Here is a 21,744-nt window from a genome sequence, read left to right as displayed (position 1 = left end):
CTTTCTCTTTGTTTGTTTTCATATTCCTCCCACATTTATTTATACATTTGGTATAATTTTCATAAAATAAGATTCATCCAATTTAACTGTGCAATTTAATAAGTCTTGGCAATTGTATATAGTTATGTAATCATCACCACAATTAATACATAAAATGCTTCCATCACCATGAAAAGTTCCCTTTACCCCATTGCAATCAATCCCCTTACCTAACTTGTAGCTCTATCCAATCACTGACCTATTCTCTGCCACTGTGATTTTTTTTTAGAATTTCCTATAAAGATTAGAGCAGAAATAAATGATAAAAAACTTAAAAAAAATTAGAACAGGTTGATGATACCAGGAGCTGATTCTTTGAAAAGAAAATCAATAAAATTGATAAACCTCTAGCCAGACTTATCAAGAAAAAAGAGAAAGGGCTCAAATAGAATTTGATATAAATGGCATCACAATATGTAGTCTTTTGTGTTTGACTTCTTTCAATTAGCTTAATATTTCTCTTATTTAAAAAAATATATTTCTCTTATTTTTCTAAGAAAGATTTTATTTATTTGAAAGCAGGGGGCAGTGGCAGTGGGAGAGGGAGAAGCAGATTCTGCTGAGCAGGGAGCCCGATGTGGAGCTATCCCAGGACTCCGGGATCATCACCTGGAAGGCAGATGTTTAACCGACTGAGCACGTAGGTGCCGCCCCCGCTTTTTTTAAGGTTTAATTTTTTTAAGTAATCTCTACTCCCACCATGGTGCTCTAACTCCAACCTTGAGATCAAGAGTCACATGCTCTGCCAACTGAGCCAGCCAGGTGCTCCTACCATGAAGTTTATAAGATTCATTCACGTTGTTGAATATATCAATTATCTCACTTCTTTTTAATACAGGATAGTTTTGCATAATAAAGAAATTGTTTATTCAGTTGCCAGTTGATAAGACATTTAGTTTGTTCCAGTTTGTGTTTTTTCATGAACACAGCTATTTGCATATCAGTCTTTGTGTAGGCATATATCCACATTTGTTCTTGGGTAAATATCTAAGAGTGGGATTACTGGGTTATAAGGTAAGTGTATGTTTAACTTTATGACACTGCCAAGCTGTTTCCCAAGTTCCATACCATGTTGCAATCTCACCTACAATGTATTAGAGTTCCAGTTTGCTTTATTCTTCTTATTTTTTTAAGATTTTATTCATTTAGGGGTGCCTGGGTGGCTCAGTCGGTTAAGTGACTGCTTCTGGCTCAGGTCATGATCTCAGGGTCCTGGGATCAAGCCCTGCATTGGTCTCCCAGCTCAGCATGGAGCCTATTTCTTCTCCCTCTGCTGCTCCCCCTGCTCGTATGTACACACTCTCTCAAATGAATAAATATCTTAAAAAAAAAGATTTATTTATTTAAGAAGAGAAGAAACATAACTTGGAAAAGAACCATGAAGATGAATGGGTCCTACTAGATATCAAAACTACCTCTAAAGCTATGGTAATTTATTTTTATTTTTTATTTTTTTTTAATTTTTATTTACTCATTATAGCCACACAGAGAGAGAGAGAGAGAGGCAGAGACACAGGCAGAGGGAGAAGCAGGCTCCATGCACCGGGAGCCCGATGTGGGATTCGATCCTGGGTCTCCAGGATCGCGCCCTGGGCCAAAGGCAGGCGCCAAACCGCTGCACCACCCAGGGATCCCCAAGCTATGGTAATTTAAACATATTTTATTGTCACACACACAAAACTTTTCAGAAAAACTATACAGAGAGTCTAGAAAAAGGTTCATGTGACTATGGATATTTAGTTATAATAAAGGTGGCATTTTATTTTTTTTAATATGTATTTATTTGAGAGAAAAAGAGACAGAGAAACAGCAAAAGCTGGGAGAGGCGGAGGGCGAGGCAGAGAGGATCTCAAGTAGACTCTGCACTGAGCATAGAACCAGACATGGAGCTGATCTCACCATCCTAAGATCATGACCTGAGCCAAAATCAAGAGTTAGATGCTTAACCAACTGCATGACCCAGGCACTCCAAAGGTGCCATTTTAAAATCAGAATCGGGGGGAATCCCTGGGTGGCTCAGTGGTTTAGCAACTGCTTTCAGCCCAGGGTGCAATCCTGGAGTGCTGGGATCGAGTCCCATGTCAGGCTCCCCGGATGGAGCCTGCTTCTCCCTCTGCCTGTGTCTCTGCCTCTCTCTCTCTGTGTGTCTCTCATATCTAGATAGATAGATAGATAGATAGATAGATAGATAGATAGATAGATAAAATCTTTTAAAAAATCAGAATGGAGTAATATATGATAATGAGACTTGACTTTTTATTTTTTAAAAGAGTCCTATTCCATCCCATTTACAGGTGTGAGTTCAGGAAATACTAGAAGTATAAATATAATTGAAGAACAGTCTGATTTTAAAAATAAATTTGGGGTAGGCATGACATTTCTTTTTTTGGGGGGTACAGTATACTTTATTGATGGTACATGACAAGGTAGGGCTCCCCAACCCCCTCTCCTTCCTTGGGGTCTGGGTTGTAGATTGGAGGTCAGGAGATTCTCAGTGTGTTGGGGGATTAAGTTGGAGCAGGGACTCCCCAGCAGCTGAGGGCCTCTCTCTTCCTCTTGTTCTTGCTGGGGCTGGTGGTCCAGGAGGCTCTTACTCCTTGGAGGCCATGTGGACCATGAGGTCCACCACCTGGTTGCTGTAGCCAAATTCATTGTCATACCAGGAAATGAGCTTGACAAAGTGGTCATTGAGAGCAATGCCAGCCCCGGTGTCGAAGGTGGAAGAGTGGGTGTTACTGTTGAACTCACAGGAGACAACCTGGTCCTCAGTGTAGCCCAGGATGCCCTTGAGGGGGGCCTCCGATGCCTGCTTCACCACCTTCTTGATGTCGTCATATACAGCAGCTTTCTCCAGGCAGCATGTCAGATCCACAACTGACACGTTGTGGGTGGAGACACGGAAGGCCATGCCAGTGAGCTTCCTGTTCAGCTCAGGGATGACCTGCCCACAGCCTTGGCAGTGCCAATGGAAGCAGGGATGATGTTCTGGGCAGCCCCTCGGCCATCATGCCACAGCTTCCCATAGGGGCCATCCACGGTCTTCTAGGTGGCAATGATGGCATGGACAGTGGTAATGAGGCCCTCCATGATGCCGAAGTGGTCATGGATGACTTTGGCCAGAGGAGCCAAGCAGTTGGTGGTGCAGGAGTCATTGCTGACAATCTTGAGGGAGTTGTCATACTTCTAGTGGTTCACGCCCATCACAAACATGGGGGCATCAGCAGAAGGAGCAGAGATGATGACCCTCTTGGCCCTCCCTTTCAAGTGAGCCCCAGCCTTCTCCATGGTGGTGAAGACCCCAGTGGACTCCACAACATACTCAGCACCAGCATCACCCCATTTGATGTTGGTGGGATTTCGCTCCTGGAAGATGGAGATGAACATTCCAATTCTGACAAGTTTCCCATTCTCAGCCTTGACCATGCCATGGAATTTGCCATGGGCAGAATCATACTGGAACATATACACCATGTAGTTGAGGTCAATGAAGGGGTCATTGATGGTGACAATATCCACTTGGCCAGAGTTAAAAGCAGCCCTGGTGACCAGTGCCCAATACGGCCAAATACATTCACTCTAACCTTCACCATTGTGTCTCAAGGGACGCAGCTGGCACTGCACCAGAAGATGCATGTCTGTCAAATGGGGAGGAGCAGACAGCCGACATTTCTTTAAAAAAAAAAGCTTTTTAGGGATGCCTGGGTGGCTCAGTGGTTGAGCGTCTACCTTTAGCTCGGGTCATGATCTTGGGGTTCTGAGATTGAGTCCCGCATTGGGCTCCCTGAAGGGAACCTGCTTCTCTCTCTGCCTATGTCTCTGCCTCTCTCTGTATGTTTCATGAATAATAAAATAAAACTAAACATTTTTAAAGATTTCATTTATTTGAGAGAGGGAGAGAGTGCACATGCAAGGGAGAAAGAGAGCACGAGTAGCGCGTAGGGGCAGAGGGAGAAGTAGGCTCCTTGATGAGTGGGGAGCCCAATGTGGGGCTCAATCCCAGGACCCCAAGATCATGACCTGAGCTGAAGGCAGACACTTAACCTACTGAGCCACCCAGGCACCCCAGGCATGACGTTCCTAAGCAAGAAGTAAATCCAAAAGCCAGGCAGCCCCGGTGGCACAGTGGTGGGCAGCCCCGGTGGCGCAGCGGTTTAGCGCCGCCTGCAGCCCGGGGTGTGATCCTGGGGACCCAGGATCGAGTCCCGCGTCGGGCTTCCGGCGTGGAGCCTGCTTCTCCCTCTGCCTGTGTCTCTGCCTCTCTCTTCGCTTTCTCTGAATGGATAAATAAATAAATCTTTATAAAAAATCCAAAAGCAATAAAGAAAAGTATTGATTTTAGCCATTCCAACTGATATGAGGTGGTATCTCATTGTAATTTTGATTTGTATTTCCCTGGCCATTTGTGTGTCTTCTTTGGAGAAGACATATTCATGTCTTCTGCCTATTTTTTTTAAGATTTTATTTATATATTCACAAGAGACACACAGAGAGAGGCAGAGACATGGGCAGAGGGAGAAGCAGGCTTGCTGCTTGGAGCCCGATGTGGGACTCAATCCCAGGACTCTCCGATCATGACCTGAGCCAAAGGCAGATGCTGAATCACTAAGCCACCCAGGCATCCCTCTTCTTCCTGTTTCTTGATTGGATTATTTGTTCTTTGGGTGTTGAGTTTGAGAAGTTCTTTATAGATTTTGGATACTAGCCCTTTATCTGATATGTCATTTGCAAATATCTTCTCCCATTCTATCAGTTGTCTTTTGATTTTGTTGACTGTTTCCTTTGTTGTGCAAAAGCTTATTATCTTGGTGAAGTCCCAGTAGTTCATTTTTGCCTTTGCCTTCGGAGATGTGTCTAGTAAGAAGTTGCTGTGGCCAAGGTCACAAAAGTTGTTGCCTGTGTTCTCCTCTAGGATTTTGATGGATTCCTATCTCACATTTAGGTCCTTCATCCATTTTGAGTCTATTTTTGTGTATGGTGTGAGAAAATGGTCCAGTTTCATTCTTCTGCAGGTGACTGTCCAATTTTCCCAACACCATTTGTTGGAGACTCTCTTATTTCCATTTTATATTTTTTCCTGCTCTGTTGAAGATTAGTTGACCATAGGGTTGAAGGTCCAATTCTAGGTTCTTTAGTCTGTTCCATTTATCTATGTGTCTGTTTTCGTGCCAGTATCATACTATTTTGATGATTACAGCTTTGTAATACAGCTTGAAGTCAGACATCGTGATGCCCCAGCATTGGTTTTCTTTTTCAATATTCTTTTCACTGCTTGGGTCTTTTCTGGTTCTGTACAAATTTTAGGATTATTTTTTCCAACTCTGTGAAATAAGTTGTGGTGTTTTGATAAGGATTGCATTGAATGTATAGATTGCTCTAGATAGCATAGACAATTTAACAATATTTGTTCTTCCAATCCATGAGTATGGATGGAATGTTTTTCCATTTCTTTGTGTCTTCCTCAATTTCTTTCATGAGTGTTCTGTAGTTTTCTGAGTATAGATCCTTTGCCTCTTTGGTTAAGTTTATTCCTAGGTATCTTACGGTTTTGGGTACAATTGTCAATGGATTGACTCCTTAATTTCTCTTTCTTATGTCTCATTGTTATTGTATAGAAATACAACTGATTTGCTTTTTTTAAAAGCCAGACTACTTTACCAATGATGTTGTGTGCTTCTATCATAAGGAACACAATTTCCTTGTCTCTTTTTGCAATGTTATCAGCTCTTGATAGCCTTTTCTTAATTCATTAGGGGTTACCAACTGGTTATGTTTTAATTTCTACTGATTTGCATTCTAGAAATTATTTCTACTCTGTTTACTATTTCTATAAGGAGAGAAACTTCCTTTTATCACCTATTCAGTTATTCTGAGATACTGAGTTTGGATAGGAAAAAGATAACAGATGCTGATTGTTTTTTTCTTTGCCAATTTTCAAAATAATGAGCTGATTCCCTACCATTCTTCAAGAGAGACCAATAAAACAGGTTTTATAGTATCATTATGAATAAATGTATTCAATCTTACTTGATAGGAGAAATTAGGGCATTTCCAGATAAACAAAAGCTGAAGTTCTTTACTAGTAGACCTGCCTTACAAGAAATACCCTATAAGAAACTCCCTATAAGAAATTTCAGACAGAAATGAGAGAACACTAGACAGTAACTAGGTACCATACAAAGAAATAAAGAACAATAGTAATCACATCTACATATAGGTAAATATAAAATCCAGTATTATATTTTTGAATTGTAACTCTTCTTTTTTTCCTTCCTATATGATTTAAAAGACAAATGCATAAGATAGTAATTTTAAATCTATGTTAATGGGTACACAGTGCATCCAGATGTAATTTTTTTAAAAAGATTTTATTTATTTATTCATAAGAGACACACAGAGAGAGGCAGAGGCACAGACAGAGGGAGAAGCAGGCTCCTCACAGGGACCCTGATGCAGAACTTGATCCCTGGACCTCCGGGATCAGACCCTGAGCCGAAGTAGATGCTCAAGTAGATGCTGGGTGACTGCTGAGCCACCCATACGTCCCCATTCAGATGTAATTTGTGACAATAACAATATAAGGTGAGGAGGGGGAGACAGAGATACATAGGAGCAGTTTTGTGTACTATTAAAACTAAGTTGGATCCATTTGTACTAGATTATTATCAACCTAATGTGTTATTCATAACACCCAGGGAAACCACCAAGAAAACAATTTTTAAAAAATACAGAAAAAGAATTGAGAACAGAACCAAAACAGTACACTAGAAAAAAAAAAAAGAAACATAAAAGAAGGCAGTAATGGAGGAATTGGGGGACTAAAAAGATATATATAAAAAGCAAATAGCAAAATGGCAGAAATAAATTCTTCTTTATCAATAATTATTTTATTTTTAAAAAAGATTTTATTTATTCATTCATAAGAGGGATGCCTGGTTGGCTCAACAGTTGAGCGTCTGCATTTGGCTCAGGGTGTGATCCTGGAGTCCTGGGATGAATCCCACATTGGGCTTCCTGCATAAGAGCCTGCTTCTCCCTTTGCTTATGTCTTTGCCTCTCTCTCTGTGTCTCTCATGAATAAATAAAATCTTTAAAAAATAAAAAAAATATTCATTCATGAGAGACACAGAGAGAGAGGCAGAAACACAGGAAGAGGGAGGAGAAGCAGACTCCATGCAGACAGCCCCATGCGGAACTCGATCCCAGAACTCCAGGATCAGACCCTAAGCCAAAGGCAGATGCTCAACTGCTGAGCCACCCAGGCATCCCTATCAATAATTACTTTAAATGTAAATGGATTAAACTCTTCAATTAAATTGCAGACATTGGCAGAATAGATTTTAAAATGATCCAACTCCATGCCTTCTATAAGAGACTCTTTAGATCCAGGGCACCTAGGTAGATCAGTTGGTTAAGCGGCTGCCTTCCACTCAAGTCATGATCCTGGGGTCCTGGGACCCAGCCCCACGTCGGGCTTCCTGCTGGTCGGGGAGCCTGCTTCTCCCTCTCCCTCTGCCACTCCCTCTGCTTGTGCTCAATCTCTCTCTCTCAAATAAATAAATAAATAAATAAATAAATAAATAAATAAATTCTTTTTAAAATAGAGGAAGATCTAAAGACAAAAATAGTTGGAAAGTGAAAAGATGGAAAAAGATATTTCATACAAATGGTAACCAAAAGAAAGCTGTAGTAGTTATACTAATAACAGACTTTAAGTCCAAAAGTGTTATTAAGACAAAGAAGGACATGATAGATAGATAGATAGATAGATAGATAGATAGATAGATAGAGTTTCAATCCGTCAAAAATGACAAAACAATTATAAACATATATTCACCTAACAACAGAGCTCCAAAATGTATGAAGCTAAAATGAACAGAATTGAAGAAAAGAATAGACAGTCCTACAGTAATACTTGGAGACTTCAATACCTCATTTTCAAACTTGGATAGAACAACTAAACAGAAGGTTAATTAAAAAAGGAAGGACTTGGCAGCCCCGGTGGCACAGCAGTTTAGTGCTGCCTGCCTGCCTCCAGTGTGATCCTGGAGACCCGGGATCAAATCCCGCATCGGGCTTCCTGCATGGGGCCTGCTTCTCCCTCTGCCTGTGTCTCTGCCTCTCTCTTGCTCTCTCTGAATGAATAAATAAATAAATCTTAAAAAAAAAAAGGAAGGACTTGTACTAGTATTACTACTTGGACTTGTACTAGTTCATTAACTAGACCTATCAGACATACAGAACAGTCCATCCAACACCAGCAGAATACATATTTTTCTCAATTGCAGAGAGAACATTCTCCAGGATAGACCATATGTTAGGCCACAAAGCAAGTCTCAATCAATTTAAAGGTTGAAGTCATACAAAGTATCTTCTCTTATCACAATAGAATGAGAAACTAGAAATCAGTAACAGAAGGAAAACTAAAAAATTCACAAATATGTGGAAATTAAACAACATGCTCTCAAATAACCAGTGGGTCAAAGAAGAGATCACATGAGGAGTTAGAAGATATTTTGAGATGAATGAAAATGAGAAAACAACATACAAATGCAGAGTAAGTTCTGAGATGAAAGGCGATAGGAGGCAGAGGATGATGCTGGAGAAAAGAGACATGGCAGAGTCACTTTAGGATACTTAAGGCAAACAAGGGAAGAGAGGGAGGGTTTACTTTAAGTGCCTACATTTGGTGGTGCTGCCCCATCTTACATAGCCCCCTTGTGAGATGGGCTGGTGGCTTGCACAGCAGGGGTCACTATGGGCTGTTGGTGGAATCATGGCTTCCATGAATTCATCTGTCCAGTAACAGTTAATAAATGAACTGAGGGTTCTTCAGATATAACTCAAATGCAGGCTTGCTTTCAGAAGCTTTGAAATATAGTTTAGACCCTGAAGAACCTGTGGAGAGTTTAGATTTATTTTTTTCCTGGCCCTACCAACACCCTTTCCCTCTTAACCGGTGTTTTTCAAATTCAAGATGCAGCCTATTCATGGGTCATGATGGGCATTTTTTTTTTTAAATAGTCTCTACACTCAGCGTGGAGCCCAACCTGGAGGCTTGAATTCCCAACCCTGAGATCAAGACCTGAGCTGAGAGGAAAAAAAAAAAAAAGACCTGAGCTGAGATCAAGAGTCCAATGCTTAACTGACTGAGCCACCCAGGAGCCCCATGATGGGCATTTTTAAATAATGAAATACAATGGAATAAAAATATCAGACACAACATGGAAAGGACATGTATGTTTTGAAAGATGTTGTTTCCAATACATGTATATGTATGGAGTTACAACATAACATCTATTTCTCCTTGTGTGTCTCAGTCAAAAAATTATGAAAGCCACTACCTTGTACATTGATATGTTCTATGGGGTTGTAGCCTCATCAATCTTCTGACTCACATTAATAGTTCTGAAACTCTAATGAGCAAAAGAATCACCTGGGAAGATGGTTGAAACTATAATTCCCAAGCCCTACCTATTTCTAAATATATTCAGATTCAGAAGGCTGGGGTGACCTGAGGAGACTTCATGTTTAACAAGCTGGAGATGACAGTGTAAATGGTCTATGGACCCCAATTTGAAAGGCCCTACTTGACCTCTCCCTGACTAATTTCATCCACAGCCAAGTTCAGTGATATCCTCTACCCCGGGTATTGAAGGCAGATTGACAGCCTGAGTTCTAGACAACTGGTTATTGGATCCTCTGATTTGGATGTTCCTTGCATTCATAGGGCCTAAATTGAACTCATCTCCTTTTCACCCTGCTATTCAAATATATTCCTCTCCCATTACTTCCCATTTTTGTGAGTAGATGCACTATATACCCTGTCAACCAAACCAAAATAAAGGAGAAAGAGGAATCAAAGATGGATCCCCATAGTTAAGCCTAGGCACAAGGTTGACTTATGGGTATGCAGCATGTGCAATCACACAGGGCCCTGCACCTGGAAGTGCCTTACACTCTGTTTTGTGTTCTGCTGTCACCATCTTGAGAGTCTTCATAACTTTTGAACAAGGGACCTTACATTTTATTTTTTTTTAAGATTTTATTTATTTATTCATGAGAGACACACACAGAGAGAGGCAGAGACACAGACAGAGGGAGAAGCAGGCTCCATGCAAGGAGCCCCACGTGGGACTTGATCCCAGGCCTCCAGGATCACACCCTGGGCTGAAGGCAGCGCCAAACCGCTGAGCCACCAGGACTGCCGGGGACCTTACATTTTAATTTAGCACTAGGCCTCACAAATTATGTATTCTGTCCTGCCTAGGAGCCTGGGAGCCTGGTGGTGACTTTAACTAGAAACAGGAAGTCAGCAAAAAGAATAGGCCTAGGAAGAAAGTGAACTGGGTTTCTACACTTGAATGTGAGCTGTCTGTAACTCAGATCAGCCAGGTAGAGAAGTCCAGTGGGAAGTTGGAAATATGAGGAAGAACAGAGAACAGAGGTCAAGATAGAAGATAAGTAGTTTGGGGTTAGCCAACTAGAAGTAACAGGTGAAGTCATGAAAGGGAGTTAGCCAGGACAGAGAGTAACAGAAGGAATAAGGGACAGGGCAGGACTTTAAGAAACAATAGCATTAAAGACGTGAGAAGTATGGGAAGAAGAACCAGCGAAGGCACAGGAAGAAATGTAGAGTCAAAACCAAGGTGGGGGGGCGGGCGCTGTGTAGCTTAGTTGGTTAAGAGTCTGTCTTCAGGGGCACCTGGATGGCTTAGTGGTTGAGTGTCTGTCTGCCTTTGGCTCAGATCGTGATTCCAGAGTCTGGGGATCGAGTCCCTCATCAGGCTCCCCATGGGGAACCTGCTTCTCTCTCTGCCTATGTCTCTGCCTCTTTCTCTGTGTCTCTCATGAGTAAATAAACAAAAATCTTTAAAAAGGGGGGGGGGTGGCGCCTGGTTGGCTCAGCAATTGAGCACCTCCCTTCAGCCTGGGGCATGATCCTGAAGTCCCTGGATCCTGGACTCCCTGGATGGAGCCTGCTTCTCCCTCTGCCTGTGTCTCTGCCTCTCTCTATGTGTGTCTCTCATGAATAAATAAATAAAATCTTAAAAAAAAAAAAAAGTCTATTTTCAGCTCAGATCACAATCCCAGGGTCCTGGGTTGGAGCCTGCTCTTCCTGCTCGTGCTCTCTCTCTTATTCTCTGTCAAATAAATAAATAAAATAAAAAAGAAGAAGGAGCAAGACCAAGACAGTAAAAACACTGAGGAAAGGAGATGATCTGACATGGACAAGCAGGATCTGAAAGTAGGGAATGTAGAAGCAGAAAAGCCGATTTAGTGACAGAACACATGGAAAAGAGAGACTTCAACCCAAGGAATTTCAATCATCTATTATTAGTTTTGAACATCTACTGGTTAATTAAACATAATTTTAAAATCACCCAAATTCCGCCATCCAGATAAACTGTTAGCATTTTGGTGCATTTCCTTTCAATGTTTGTTCTCAGCATAGTTTTCTTTCATATTTTTTCCTCTAGAGAAAGTTTACAAATATTCTATCTACATCCTTCCATGTTTTGCTCCACGAATCTGAGACCATACTATACATAGTCTCATATCCTACATTTTTTAGATTTTATATTCTATCCAGAGCACTTCTATGTCATTAAAATCATTTTCCCCTGGATATCCAGAGCACTTCTATGTCATTAAAATCATTTTCCCCTGGATGTGTAGCATTCCAAAATCTTGTGACATCAATTTAAAAATATTATGAAAGAATATTTATTTATTTATTTTTAAAGATTTATTTATTTATTTATTTATTTGACAGGGAGAGAGAGAGAGAGAGAGAGAGAGAGAGAGACAGAGCGCACAAGCAGAGGAAGTGGCAGGCAGAGGGAGAGGGAGAAGCAGACACCCCGCTGAGCAAGGAGCCAGACTTGGGACTGATCCAGGGCCCTGAGATCGTGACCTGAGCTGAAGCCAGACACTTGCAATGGAGCCACCCAGGCGCCCACGAAAGAAAATTTAAAATACTAATGATTTTTTTCCCTGTAATCTCACCCACTCCATCAAATGATTTCATGTTTTAGTTTTCTTTTCAATTTCAATCTTTAAAAACATCATCACTTTTAGATAACTGAGATAATAGGATAAATACAGTTTCAAATGTTTCCTTTCACATTATTTTACAAACATGGTTTGATGTTTCTCCATTTTCTGGTAGCTGTAAGCTGTTTTGCACTGTTAAGTGTTTAACAATTTAATCATCCAATGGTGGGTTCCACATCTCTATTATTTTTAAAACCTGCTGATGTAAGCATTTCAGTACATATAGATTTTTTTTTTTTTTGGCCTGTATCACTGGATTTTACATTTCTAGTGGGAGCTGGAGCAAAGCATAGTGTTACCTAAGTGTGCTTTTAGAAGGATTAAGTCAATTTACCTGGCTACTGGCCAGGTATGGATATATCTTTTCCCAAGGCTTTGACTGGCGTTGGGTAATTAATTTTTACTTGGCTTAATGGCAGTTAATTGGGACCATGCTATACAGATAGTCTTTAATCTGCATTTCCATAATTACTAAGGAAGTTGAGTCTTTAAAATATATATATGTATGTTTACTGTTTGTATTTCCTTTTAGATGCCTATTCAATTCAAAGCAACAGACATATTTTGAGTGCCGTCTATGTGCTAAGTGCTTTGTGCTTCCCTCAAGGATGAGTGCCCTAACAGAAATGACCATATGGGATAGGTTGGGTGAGGCAGGTAGTATAGAAAATATATAATTAACTTTACTCCATTGGTAGAAACACAATACCAGCAGGTAGTTTGGGCAAAGTCCTCTGGGTGGAAGACAGAGAAGGAAAGTGTTGACTCCCTATGAAGCAGGTTAGGCTTTTGCAGGTCAAGTGACTTTGGAACTAAGGCCAAACAAAGAGTAAGCTTTGTCCAGGTGAGAAGAGGTCTGGAGAGATAAAACAGTGTGGAGAGAGGTAAACAGGTTGAAAAACATAAAATATAGTACTTGTGTAATGGGGTTGTGACTTTTTTTTTTTAAGATTTTATTTATTCATTCGTGAGAGACACACACAGAGAGGCAGAGAGATAGACAAAGGGAGAAGCAGACTTCTCTCAGGAAACCTGAGGCAGGACTCGATCCCTGGACTGGGGGCATCTGCCTTGAGCCGAAGGCAGATGCTCAACCACTGAACCACCCAGGTGTCCACGATGTGGCTTTTATAAAGCTAAAATGTGGAATGCTGGGACAGAAGGATAATGAACACATTGGCTAGAAAGGAATAGTCAGGGGATGCCTAGGTGGCTCAGTGGTTGGGCTTCTGCCTTTGGTTCAGGATGTGATCCCTGGATCCAGAATGAGTCCCTCATCGGATTCCCTGTGAGGAGCCTGCTTCTCCCTCTGCCTTTGTCTCTGCCTCTCTCTCTCTCTCTCTTTCTCTCTCTCTGTGTCTATCATGAATGAATGAATAAATAAATAAATCTTTTTTAAAAAAGAAAGAAAGGAAGAGTCAGGGCTGACCTCAGGATTCTGACCTTTACCCTGAGAATTTTTTTCTTCTTAAAGAGGAATGACATGAACTAACATGTGTTTTAGGAAGATCTTTCTAGAAGCTAATGATAGGTGGACTTGGAGACACTGGAGTCTATAAGATGAGCCTATCTGTGTTTTTAGCCACTTACCGAAGTTCAGAGATAGGACTAAGGATAAGCTTTTTATGTAGTATGCACATTAACTCTTTATCTTTTTTTTTTTTTTTTTTTTTTTTTTTTATTTATGATAGTCACAGAGAGAGAGAGAGAGGCAGAGACACAGGCGGAGGGAGAAGCAGGCTCCATGCACCGGGAGCCTGATGTGGGATTCGATCCCGGGTCTCCAGGATCGCGCCCTGGGCCAAAGGCAGGCGCCAAACCGCTGCGCCACCCAGGGATCCCCATTAACTCTTTATCTTAAAACTGTTCCCATTTTATAGCTTTCCTTTAAATTAAAAAAAATATAGTAAGATATATGTGTTACATAAAATTTACCATCCTAACCATTTTTAAGTGTGTAATTCAGTAGTGTTAACTACATTCCACATTGTGCAACCAGTTACCAGATCATGACTTTCAAGTTAATTTAGTTAACTTTTATTAGAAAGAAATTGCAATTTGTACAAATTCACTTTTTTGGGGGTAGCAATTACTGATGTTTGCTTAAAACTTTACATTGTATGATGCTCTTTAACATATATGATCTCATTTGAACCTTATAAACCTCCTTCTGAGGTAGATATTATCCCTGTTTTACAGATGAGAAAGCTGAGGCCAAGAGCTAAAAGACCAGATAAGCTTGGGGTGTGTGTTTATCCTGGAGAAACAAAGAGTGTCACCCAGATTTATAGATTGAGGATTTCACCCATCCAATCAGTCATGCAGCAAATATTATCTGACTACCTAGTATGCGCCCAGTTGGAGAATCATGTTGAGCAAAACAGACATACTGCCTGCATTTATAGAGCTCAAGGACTAGTGGGGGAAACATGTATTTTTCAAGAAATCATAAGAGCCGCCTGGCTAGCTCAATTGGTGGAGCATGTAACTCTTGATCTTGGGGTTGTGATTTCTAGTCCCAGTTGGGTGTAGAGATTACTTCAAAATAAAATCTTTAGGGGAGGCCTGGGTGGCTCAGCAATTGAGCATCTGCCTTTGGCTCAGGGCAGAATCCCGGGTCCTGGGATCAGTCTCCCATCAGGCTCCCTGCAGAAAGCCTTCTCCCTCTGCCTATGTCTCTGCCTATCTCTCTGTGTCTCTCATGAATAAATAAATAAAATCTTAAAAAAAAAAATAAAACCTTTAGGGATACCTGTGTAGCTCAGTCAGTTAAGCGTGAGAGTCTTGATTTTGGCTCAGGTCATGATCTCAGGGTCCTGGGATTGAGCTCCATATCTGGGCTCTGAGCTCAGACAGAAGTCTGCTAGAGATTCTCTCTCTCCTTCTGTCCCTCCCCACTCCCCACTCGCATGCACACACTCTCTCTCAAATGAATAAATAAGTCATAAAAAAAAAAATAGAGGTAGGGTGCCTGAGTGGCTCAGACAGTTGGTTAAGCACCTGTCTTCTACTCAGGTTGTGATCCCGGGATCCTGGGATCAGTCTCGCATCAGGCTCCTTGCAGGGAGTCTGCTTCTCCCTCTGCCTATGTCTCTGCCTCTTTCTCTGTGTCTCTCATGAATAAATAAATAAAACCTTTAAAAAAATAAAATCATTAAACTTCACAGGGAAAGACAATGGAAAGTATCTTCATTTGAGAGAAACTCAGGACCAAGTATACATATGCTATATGCATTTGTAAACCTTTCAGAATTATTCACCCTGATACTTCCATGTGTCTAATCTACAATATCCTTTCCTTGAAATTGTATGATTTGTATACTGACCCCAACCTTGTGAGGTAAGCAGGCAAGTATGACTACTCTACCGGTGAAAACTGTCGATCTCAAAGAGGTTAGATAACTTTCCTAAAACGACATAACTAGTTAATGGTGAAGCTTGGATTTGAATCTAGGTCTTTAGCACCTAGATTGTATTATTCTTGTAGTATTCATTCTTATATTTATTCATTGATTCATCAGATATGTACTAATCATGTTCTGAGTGTCAGCCTACATATGGAGCAGTCAAGAGCTACTGAAGCAGCAGGAAAGCAGCTTCATACAATTTAGTTTTTTTTTTTTTTAAGATTTTATTTATTTATATATATATAGAATGAGCAAGCAAGAGAGCATGAGCAGGGGGTGATGCAGAGGGAGAGGGAGAAGCAGACACCCCAATGAGCAGGGAGCCATGTGGGGCTCCATGCCAAGACCTTGGGATCATGACCTGAGCCAAAGGCAGGTGCTTAACTGACTGAGCCATGCAGGCACCCCTCCAGTTTAAGTTTTAGATAAGAGTTCAGAAAGTGATGGTTTCCAAAGTAGGGTCTGGGACCACCTACTGGGTCTGAATCTCTGTGATTGGAGCTCAGGAATGTCAAGGTTATCATCCAGGTTTGGGAATTCCTCTCCAATTCTAATGCAATGGAGAGAGGGAAGCACTATATTAGAGAAGGGGATGATGCAACGAGTTAACATGACTAAGGTAGTGGCTGTAGTAAGAACCAACCAGGTAGAGGTGATGAAGTACAAGACTGAGGGGATACACTTGAGGGTCATTTAGTTAGCGTGGACAGGACAGTGGCTGAGGTTCAAAGAATTGGAGTCTGAGATTCCTCAGACTCTGGAGCCTGTGCACCTTATTACATGTAGTCATTTATAACCATATCTCGATTTTAAATATTTATGTCTTTAGGGATCCCTGGGTGGCTCAGTGGTTTGGTGTCTGCCTTCAGCCCAGGGCATCATCCTGGAGTCCCGGGATCGAGTCCCACATCAGGCTCCCAGCACGGAGCCTGTTTCTTCCTCTGCCTGTGTCTCTGCCCCTCTCTCTCTCTCTTTCTCTCTCTGATAAATAAATAAATAAAATATTTTTTTAAAAAAGAGCTTAACTTGTCTGTCCTTATGTCTCTCCTAGGCTTTATGAAAGTGAGGGAGAAATACAAGACCTGAAGATAGTTTGAAATAAGATGGAGATTTGCAAAACAGGGGACAAGAGACATAAATATTTACTATTTATTTATTTATTTATTTATTTATTTATTTATTTATTTTATTTTATTTTTAAAAAGATTTTATTTATTCATTCATGATAGACACAGAGATAAGCCACCCAGGGATCTCCCAGACAAGTAAGATCTTAAAAGTTTTAAAATATTTATTTGGGGGGGGCTGGGTACCCAGGCAAGGAAAAAATAGATTTGATTAGATAAGCACAAACTCTGGGAGAAAATAGTAAGGTACTGCAATGCATCTCCTCTTCCATAAAATGTAGAAGACCTTCAGGAAACCTGAAGACAGTAATCCCAGAAGCCAAGAAGATGACTGCCTTTCCTCTCCAAGGTTATTACTGGGTTTCAAGCTGGAGCAGGTCAAGAATTCAGGAAACTGTAAAGAATTCACAGCAGCCTGGATAACCATCTCCCCAAACATCAACATCAACAACCTCGACAATAAAATTTATTAAAATTTGGGGTGCCTGGGTGGCTGTTGGTTAAGCCTCTGCCTTCGGCTCAGGTCATGATCTCTAGGTCCTGGGATCAAGCTAGGCATAGGGTTTCCTGCTCTGCAGGGAGTCTGCTTCTCTCTCTCTATCTGCCCCTCCCTACTGCTCGTTCTCTCTCACATAAGTAAAATCTTATTTATTTTTATTATTTTTAAAAGATTTTATTTATTCATGAGAGACACAGAGAGAGAGAGGCAGAGACATAGGAAGAGGGAGAAGCAGGCTTCATGCAGGAGCCTGATGTAGGACTCAATCTGGGGACTCCAGGATCACACCCTGAGCTGAAGGCAGCCACTTAACCACTGAGCCACCCAGGCGTCTCTGAAATAAGTAAAATCTTTTTAAAAAAATTCTAAAAATTCATCTTCCCACCCACAACCACAGACCTGAAGAAGGCAGATGGGACTATCGAGGATTTATCCTCATCCAGAGTCGGGGTTTCCCAGGGTCACAGGGAGGAGGGAAACTGACATTGGAACTTTCTCTTTCTTTCTTTCTTTCTTTCTTTCTTTCTTTCTTTCTTTCTTTCTTCTTTCTTTCTCTTTCTCTTTCTTTCTTTCTTTCTTTCTTTCTTTCTTTCTTTCTTCTTTCTTCCTTTCTCTCTTTTTTTCTTTCAGATTTTATTTATTCATGGGGGACACACACAGAGAGAGGCAGAGACACAGGCAGAGGGAGAAGCAGGCTCCACGCAGTGTGTCCTATAGGGGACTCCAGGATCAGGCCTGGACCGAAGGCAGGCGCTAAACCACTGAGCCACCCAGGGGTCCCATGACATCAGAATTTGAATGCACACATCAGAGGCCGAGGACACCTCCACGCTCATCTCACTACCAGGTAGTGGGATTAAAGCGAACTGAGGCAAAGGCTACGGTTGGCAGTACGGGGGACAACTGCTCTGTCGCGGTAGTGGCGAGGCCATAGGGCCTGAGCCAAGCAGGTGGGAATGGAGGTGTGGAAGAAAAGGATGGGAAAGTGGGCGTGGTGGATCCTACCACAGGATTTGGGGTGGGGTGTGAGAAGCACCAGGGGGAGGCTCCCTTGAGGATGACCAATCAGAGAGCTAGTTGCGGCGCAGGGGCAAGACAGGGACGTATCTTGGTCGAGATTGGATAACGGCCTGGCGTTGGGAGGGGCTGCGCGCCGCCTGGGCCCGGCGCTTTGCAATTCAGCTCCATATACCACAGTGACGGCGGCGGTGGAGGTGGGCTGGCCGCGGCGCACGTGCCTGAATCTGAAGCTCCTCGCTTGCCTGGCCACGGAGTTCCTTGGGTCCCGCGTGCATTCTGTCCAGCCTCAAAGTCCCGTCCCCTAACCTCTCGCCCAGCTTCCCAAAGCTCCGGACGTCGACTTCTGCAGAGTGAATTGTCACAGCCATGAATGTCTCGGAGGAGGGCATAGAGATCTTGCAGCCTTACTACTTCGAGCTGTTCCAGGACATGAGGCCCTTTTTGGAAGAGTACTGGTGAGACCTGGGGAAGGCGAAGCTCTGTGCCAGGGTCCTGACCTTGATGACTGCTATTTGGAGGTGGGTGGGGGAGGAGACACTGAATGCCCGCAATGATTTTCTTAAAGAGCAAAGGTATCCAGCTCCCCTGTACTGGCTCCATATCCCTGTTGTCCAAGATGCAGTTGGTGTGGCATCTCAAAGAGATTAGATCTGGAAGAAAAAGAGAGAGAGAGCGAAAGGAGGGAGGGAGGGACGGAGGGAGGGAGGGAGAAAGGAAGAAAATGGGGTGAGGAAAGTAGGAGACAGAAAGAGGAAAGAGTGTAGTGAGAAGTGATCTCTGAGGAAGGGATTGATCTGAGCTCTTACTCCCACCCACCATGTAGACGACTCTCCTCTGTCCTTTGTGGTGGTGTGTGCAGGCCTGCAGGCATAGTGCTGGTGCCCAGGGACTGTCTACCTTCACAATTATCACGTTTCCCAAATGCTCCGTCGTCCCCGCTGTGGAGGAGACACAGGGAGCTCTTTCAATATTTCCCCAGGTTCTTTGATTTTGCCCTAAAGCTCCTTAGAGGGGCTTGTCGGCTGACTTTATGCTCCAGCCAATTTGCCATGACCCAACTGGGCAGAAACTATTGCCACATTTTTCTTACATCAGAGCCCTGGGTTGGTTTTAAGTATGGACCAGCAGCTGTCACCCACACAATTCCTCTGAGAGCAAGAATCACAGAAACCTTGAACACAGCCCCTGCACTTTGGTAGGTCCTTTATATACCTTCCCACTGTCAGAAGAGTGCTATTTCTCTTTTATAATAAGGAAAGTGAGGCTCAGAGAACTAAGTTTTTTTTTTTCCAGTGTGCCTCTCTCTGTGTCTAATAAGTGGCAGAGCTGGGACTCCGAGAGCACTCACCTTGAGATATGAATGGGCATTCCTCTAACCAGCACCCACTATAAACCCCTCTGCCTTCTGCCTGCCAGGGCAACCTCATTCCCCATAGCTCTGGTCTACCTGCTGCTCATCTTTGTGGGGCAGAACTACATGAAGGCACGGAAAGGCTTCAACCTACAGAGGCCTCTGATCCTTTGGTCCTTCTGCCTTGCAGTCTTCAGGTAAGACACCCCCCTCCCCCCAGTCTCCACTCCCTGCCTATGCTGTAGACCCTAGAACCTCATTCTATTTCCTAAAAGCTTTCTAGCAACCCCAACTGAGTCAATGCCCTAAATTGCCCTCTAACTCTATTCCCGTTTTTTGTTGTTGTTGTTGTTGTTTTAAGATTTTATTTATTTACTCATGAGAGACACAGAGAGAGAGGCACAGACATAGAGGGAGAAGTAGGTTCCCTGCAAGGAGCCTGATGCGGAACTCGATCCCTGACCAGGGATCATGCCCTGAGCCAAAGGCAGATGCCCAACTGCTGAGCCACCCATGCGCCCCCCCCTCTAACTCTATTCCTAAAACCCCTTCCCTCAGCTCCTGCACCCTCTCAGCTTCCTCCTCCTCCCATATTACCCTGTTTTCCTTTCCCTAGGCCCCAGACTGGCAGCTTCTGCTCTCTCTCATGAGTCTTCTTGTGCCCATGGAGTCTGTGTACTTTTAACAAATTTCTCCTGCCTCTAATAACTCTCAGCACCCTTTTCCAAGACCTTCCAACAACTTCTTTAGCCCCTCCTTCCCAAACTCTTTCTATCACCCCAGTCCTGTTGTCCATCCCCTCCCAGGCTCTTCCTATACCAAAAACTCTAGTCCCTAATTCAATTTTGAGTCCGATCCTCCAGCATTTCCGGGTCCTTCCCCAGCCTTCATCTCCTCTAGTTTACTGGTTGGATTCTGGCCCCAGGATCTCAGAGGCAGTGACCCATTATGCTGGAAGGGGGAAAGTGGTGGAGTTTGGGGAGTGACCTGCCAGGTCAAGGGGGAAGGGTGAATTGGTGCCTGGGGAGGTAACTCTTAACACCCTTTTCTTCTGTCCCATTTCAGTATCCTGGGGGCAGTGAGGACATGGGGCCATATGGGGGCCTTGCTACTTAGGAGGAGTCTAAAGCAAACTGTGTGCTTCTCTATCTACATCGACAATCCCATAGTCAAATTCTGGTCCTGCCTCTTTCTTCTCAGCAAGATCATTGAACTTGGTGAGTGACAAGGCTTTGTCTCTCTGGTGCCCAGTTAACTGCATCCCTCCTCATCCGCCCCCCAACCTCACCCATCCCATGGAAAGTCCCTTCCCCACCCCTGAGTCCTAACAATACCTCTATCCAAGCCCCTTTTCAAATTATTTGCCACAAAGACCCTTCTCATGCCCTGAGAATTCCCCTCATGCCCCAGTATCCAGCATGGTGGGCAGGCCCAACACTGGATGGTTTGCCAGCTATGACTCCCCATCTCCCAGGAGACACGGCCTTCATCATCCTGCGTAAGCGGCCACTCATCTTTGTACACTGGTACCACCACAGCACAGTGCTAGTGTACACAAGCTTTGGATACAAGAACAAGGTGCCTTCAGGCGGCTGGTTCATGACCATGAACTACGGTGTGCATTCTATCATGTACATCTACTACACTCTGAGGGCTGCCAAAGTGAAGTCCCCCACGTGGTTACCCATGCTCATCACCAGCTTGCAGCTCCTGCAGATGTTTATGGGAGCCACTATCAGCATCCTAACTTACATCTGGAGACAGGAACAGGGATGCCACACCACAGCGGAACACTTCTTCTGGTCCCTCATCTTATATGCGACCTATTTCATCCTCTTTGCCCATTTCTTCCACCAAACCTATATAGTGCCCAAGGTCAAAGCCAAGACCAAGAGTCAGTGAAGGGTTGGAGAAAAAGGAGCCCCAGGCTCTCCCCACCGAGGGGATGAGCTTAGGTTTGGAAGAATGATTAGGATGCCTTCCCTGCATGGTTTTTCCCATGGAATGTGTGCCCCAAGGTGGCTGGAAGTTATGTCAGACAAGAGGTGGCAGCCCTGGGTAGGGTGTAATCTAGTACTTTGATGTTTCTATTTTAAATGTGAAGGCCGGGACGCCTGGGAGGCTCAGTGATTTTATTTATTTAAATAAAATCTTTAAATAAATAAATAAATATGAAGGCCAAGAAGGCCCTGGGATAGGGGTAGAACTGAAGAGGATTCCCAGAGCTAAATTATTTATATTTCTATC

The 21,744-nt window shown here is 42.9% G+C and overlaps 1 protein-coding gene and 1 pseudogene across 1 annotated transcript; one reads left to right on the top strand and one right to left on the bottom strand.

Moving 5' to 3' along the window:
• Positions 1-2,592: 2,592 nt before the first annotated feature.
• LOC121485066 lies at positions 2,593-3,629 on the bottom strand (annotated as a pseudogene).
• Positions 3,630-18,303: 14,674 nt separating this feature from the next.
• On the top strand, positions 18,304-21,667 carry ELOVL3 (ELOVL fatty acid elongase 3). The gene is made up of 4 exons (XM_041742292.1): positions 18,304-18,601; positions 19,563-19,694; positions 20,563-20,714; positions 20,972-21,667. The coding sequence occupies exons 1-4, from the start codon at positions 18,513-18,515 to the stop codon at positions 21,397-21,399; spliced, it is 801 nt and encodes a 266-aa protein (XP_041598226.1). The 5' UTR covers positions 18,304-18,512; the 3' UTR covers positions 21,400-21,667.
• Positions 21,668-21,744: the final 77 nt, after the last annotated feature.

The sequence above is a fragment of the Vulpes lagopus genome, chromosome 2, assembly GCF_018345385.1.
Source record: "Vulpes lagopus strain Blue_001 chromosome 2, ASM1834538v1, whole genome shotgun sequence".
NCBI classification, from domain to species: domain Eukaryota; kingdom Metazoa; phylum Chordata; class Mammalia; order Carnivora; family Canidae; genus Vulpes; species Vulpes lagopus.
Note: the sequence above shows the minus strand (reverse complement) of the source record. Positions and strands in the feature narration are given on the sequence as shown.

What these genes read in the sequence shown, in the direction of transcription:
- ELOVL3 (XM_041742292.1), top strand. Translation starts at nt 18,513, where the DNA reads ATGAATGTCTCGGAGGAGGGCATAGAGATCTTGCAGCCTTACTACTTC. An exon ending in CCCTTTTTGGAAGAGTACTG is followed by an intron (nt 18,602 to 19,562) that starts GTGAGACCTGGG and finishes TCTGCCTGCCAG; the next exon opens with GGCAACCTCATTCCCCATAG. An exon ending in TTCTGCCTTGCAGTCTTCAG is followed by an intron (nt 19,695 to 20,562) that starts GTAAGACACCCC and finishes GTCCCATTTCAG; the next exon opens with TATCCTGGGGGCAGTGAGGA.